Source organism: Rhinopithecus bieti, unplaced genomic scaffold (genome assembly GCF_001698545.2).
Source record: "Rhinopithecus bieti isolate Rb0 unplaced genomic scaffold, ASM169854v2 scaffold_83289, whole genome shotgun sequence".
In the NCBI taxonomy this organism is placed as follows: domain Eukaryota; kingdom Metazoa; phylum Chordata; class Mammalia; order Primates; family Cercopithecidae; genus Rhinopithecus; species Rhinopithecus bieti.
This window is the reverse complement of record NW_016903936.1, coordinates 1583-6476: the sequence shown is the minus strand read 5'-3', so window position 1 is coordinate 6476 and position 4894 is coordinate 1583. Positions and strand designations below refer to the sequence as shown.

Genomic DNA, 4894 nt, shown 5'->3' with positions numbered 1-4894 from the left:
TCTGAGAGTCCTGGAGTACTTTAATATACTAATGTATATTGAAAATATGTGAAAGAGCTATACACTATGCAGTGTTTCCCAATCGATTTTGAAAAGTATTTCTTTAGGTTGGGTGGTGGCTCACACCTCTAATCCCAGCCCTTTGGGAGAACAACATGGGAGAATCGCTTGAACCCAGAAGTTGGAGGCCATGGTGAGCTATGATCATGCCACTGCACTCCAGCCTGGGCAACAGAGCAAGACCCTGTCTCTAACGAAAATGTTTCTACAGACCTTTTTTCCTTAGATGGGGAAGGTGAGGGACAAGGAAGACAGAGAATCTCCTCAGGGCATATGCCTTGGGGTCGGGTGGAGTAGTGAGAATCAGAATTATCCTGGAAAATCCATAATATGCTATTATACATTGACATGGACATGATGCAGACAGACCATAATGGCTCTGGTGCAGCCCTATAAAAGGAGCTACAATTTCAACACAGCAGCTCTGAGCTTACAGAGCCTGAAGTATGAAGCAAGAGTTATCACTAGAGCTCGAGGTGACTCTGAGGGCTAAGAATTATTTCTCAATTTTATTTGATCTTAGAACTTTTATGTATTTATTTCTTTTAAGAGTTTCTTGTGAGATTACTGTTCCACAGAATAAATTTTGGGAACTACTGTTCTGATATATACGTTTTCTCTAAAACCTGTCATTTGAGTTTTTTTCAAGAATTAAGATGGGTCTTAACCTTTTTTCCCTGGCAGTGGTTAGTGATATAGCTCAGGGTCTTGGAATGGATCAAAACCAAGTGGCCCAAAAGATTATGGGAAGGAGAAAGTTCCTTATGAAAGGAATATTAGTACCATTATGTTTAAATGATAATTCTATAAATGGTATCCTAGAGGACTAGTAAATATATGCTGCTTTTATAACAATCTTTTTTCCTTTTAAGAAATAGGATTAGATCTGGGGAGATGTTAGTATCTTTTTTGTTTGAAGTTGGTAGAAGTGGGTTTTGATTCATCTGTTCATTCAGTAGGGGAAAATGATGTTGAGTGACTTACTAACAATACCTAGAAAGCTTGTGTCTATTTTAAGATCCCACTTTGAAGATAGCTGACATCCATTTGATTTATCAGATCATAGACATTCCACATTCTTTTTTTCTTAGGAATGTGGCATCATCACCTCTATGAAAAAGTAAATTTGTTTAGAATGGGAATACCCTTAAGTATCGTATGATCCTCTACCCAAGTGGTTTGTAGTTCCTTTGCACTGGTAGTCAGGGAAAGAAACAGATACCTGAGTTTTGGCTCATATTGTTTTTTTTCTTTTGGGTTCCTAGTGCTTTTTTTGTCCTTTGGAGCCAGTTTTTGTTAGATTGGTACTTGTCTGTTTTCCCCAGAAATAAAAATGGAAAATCTGAGTTGGACTTTGATACAGATCAATATGACATCCTGGTATCAGACTTTGACACAGAAGAAAAAATGACTGGCGGTGTTACCTCTGAGCTGCCAGAAACAGAATATTCTTTAAGGGTAAGTAAGAATGGTTTTTCAACAATGAGAGGTAAGATTTCCTATAACCTGAAAATATTATAGAACAAGATCTTCTTTTAGTTATACAAAGATGACAACCCTCCAGCCATGTGCTAGTATTCCTTTTTATTGTCTCCGATGAGACAGTTTAGATAATACAGTGAGCAGTACTTTAGTGTGGTAGTTTACATAGTGTAAGAAGGTATGGAAACGGAGCCAAATCTTTACCCAGCATAGAATCAGTTGATAGCAGTGTTTTATGGGGATGTCAGCAGAATTGGCAATATCACATAACTTTCCTTTCACCATTCTGTTCCACAGGCATTTTGTGGTATTCTATACATGAAGCCACGGATGAAAATATTTCTGCGTCAAAAGAAGGTGACTACTCAGATGATTGCCAAGAGCCTGGCCAATGTAGAATATGATACATATAAACCTACCTTCACAGTATCCTTACAACTATACCACTACATGAAGTTGACCTCTTTATTTCAGGATTAAGTTTTCAGGTTGACACAGAAAAACAAAAACTTTCCAATTCAAAAATGTATGTCATAGTACACATTTTATTATAGTGTACTCTGAGGAAGTCTTTCTTAAATGCCAATCTATGTAACATTTTTATCAGAAATCACCTGGAAACTGTTGAAATAATAGAATCCTGAGACTGGAGATTCTGGTTCAGTAGTGTCTGAAACCTTTTTTTAAAAAAATAAGAAATATTTATTATTTTAAAATCATCAGCTGATTCTAATGAGCAGCCAGTTTTGAGAATCTCTACTATAAGGAATAATACACATTATTTGGTTTGTACTGGGATTTTGATATATATTAAATTTACTGAAATAAGCAAAATACTGACTAGAACTTCTTAATCTTGTAGATACACTGCAATTTTTTGTTGTAACAGGTCCAGACTTACATTGATTGAAGTTAGGAGGGTGGAAATTAAAAGTTGATTTTCTAGAGTGAAATAAATCTTAGGTTTGACATAAATTCCTGGTACTTCTCATAATGGTAGCCACTCAGAGGAGCCATTGCTTGTTTTTGCTTCTACCTCTCCCCCGCATTGCATCGAGAATGGATTTCAGAGACTAGAAAAAAATCTTAAGATGAACTGTGGAAATTAGGTACAACTTCGTTGATGGCTTTTGGGGCAGAAAATGTCTTTGAAAGGCTGAAAACTTGCAAGGTTATGAAAAATTGTCCTTTTAATTTATTTTCTGGTAACTAAGCACAACTCTTGGCCTGAGAAACATGGTCACGCTCTATTTGCTTTATCAAAGGCATTATCTAGCATGCTTTGTCTTTCCCTGACCAAAAATGAGAAATCGTTGGTCTCTTTTTTCTCCTTTTTGGAAACACATATCTTGGCTACTAGGAATGTTTTCTTAAAGCACTAAACAAATCAATTTAATAAAGCCAGAGCTAGCATTGTTTGCTTCTATAGGTGAATTAGTTATAATCTCACCATATGTAGACTAGGATGTTAGTACCATAGGTTTAACAGAGCCAGTCTAAAGAAGTGCTTTCCAACTACTGTTTTAGGATATAACACATACCTGTCTCTAGCTTTTTTCTTTTGTGGGTTTCTATCCGGGAAACTTTTATGCATGCATTCTATATGTTACCTCAGCTCTTCTCAGACTCTCTTCCCATTAAACCAAATTACCTTCCAATATTATGGCTTGGACTAAACAGATTTACTGTAGGCATGGGTAAAATGAAAGACCTAATAAAATTTCCCCCAAGGTCACTGAGGAACAAGATCATTGATACTAACTTACTTACTTCTCAATTATCAAAGTCCACTTCTTTCATCTTTGTTCTGTCTCCTTACACTAATTTGGCAAGTCTCCTACCCCAGTGTACCCTCACTCCATAATTTGGAATTTTAAAAGTGCACAACAGAAAGAAAAATTTGACAATCTTTATCTTTACAAAGTTAATTTTATGGCATAGGATTTTGGTTTGTTTGCTTGCAGGAGTTTTGTCTTGTTTTGTTTTTGCATTAGAATAGGTCTTATTTGAGGTTTTATGTGAACTGCTAGAGTTCAGAACATTATATATTCTGAGCCAAACATTACTGTGTTATGTACCCACTTGAGTCATGTCTTTATGTCATATGTGACCATTTGTTATAGGGTTTTGATGCAAGTAGCTTGTCTTTTAAAGGGGGCATGGAGATCATTTTTTGAATAAGTGACAAAAGTAAATTTTCATTTGACTCATTTAGACATGAAGGTTTCTTAGAATTTGTTTTAATGAAAATCTCAGTTTCTCTGTCTCCCCTTTATCTTTCTCACTTACTTACCTTGGTTTTTAAATTAAGTAGGACCTGTTAAAAACTCATCATTATTCATATTTTACTTGTAATAATCAATTGTCTTCATTTCATTTATCCAAGCTTGTTAACTTCTTCCCATGAGATGTATCACTACAGGACTATTCATTGTTCTTTCCCTTGATTTTGCTTTCATTGTGTTTGGTATGGTAAGAGGATTTACCTTATTGGATATAATTTTACAGATTCGTATTGGCCCATTTACAGCTCTTATCAGAACCTATGAGCCCTAGCAGCAAATTGAGCAACTAGCAAGGGCTAAGAAATGTTTTGTGATTATTTGTGAATTTTATAATCACTGATGGTATTTAGGTATCTTTTCTTACAGTCTTTCTATGCGTGTATGTGGGGTGTGTGTGTGTGTGTGATGTTTTTATAATCTGAGCATTTCCTGATATTCTCAAATATTTCAAGGGCATAATTTTAAAAGAGCTGCATGTAGCTGTATCAACATTTATTTAATCATTTCTTTATTGTTGAACATTTAAATTATTTATGTTTTTCTGCTTTTATAACAAATTGAAAAATCTCTGTAATTCCTAAACCTTTGTGGGCCTCCCTGACTGTTTCTGTGGGATAAATTCTTTAAAAGAGAATTACTTGGTCGAATATTAAGAATATTCTCAAAGCGATTGCAAGAGATGTTTAAATGCCCTCTCAAAAGGTTGTACCAATTTATGTCTCTTGGTATTTGATGGTTTTTCTATAATATGGTGCAAAATTTATCGTTGAAGTCCCTGGTATGTTTGTCTCCTTAACAATGTTCTTCTCAGAATAAGCAGGTGAGAATCACCTTTGGGTTCTCTTGCAAGAATAGTAACCAGTTTGGAATAATGATGTATCATAACAACCGACTCATAAAATCCTTTGAGAAGGTGGGGTGCCAGGTGAAGGTGAGTGGTTAATATTTCTTTGTCATAGGAGGCTGAAAAGAGTAGGAAGAGAATTTAAAATTTGCAAAGGGGATAGGCTCATTAATGGCTTTTACTCCCATCTTATGATGCTTATTGAATTCTGATTCTGGAATTG

General features: G+C 35.3%; 1 protein-coding gene across 1 annotated transcript; it reads left to right on the top strand.

Annotated features, from left to right (window-relative positions):
* Positions 1-433: 433 nt before the first annotated feature.
* LOC108526089 (MORC family CW-type zinc finger protein 4-like) lies at positions 434-4864 on the top strand. The gene is made up of 4 exons (XM_017866770.1): positions 434-504; positions 1326-1518; positions 1840-1968; positions 4639-4864. The coding sequence occupies exons 1-4, from the start codon at positions 434-436 to the stop codon at positions 4768-4770; spliced, it is 525 nt and encodes a 174-aa protein (XP_017722259.1). The 3' UTR covers positions 4771-4864.
* The last annotated feature ends 30 nt before the right edge of the window (positions 4865-4894 follow it).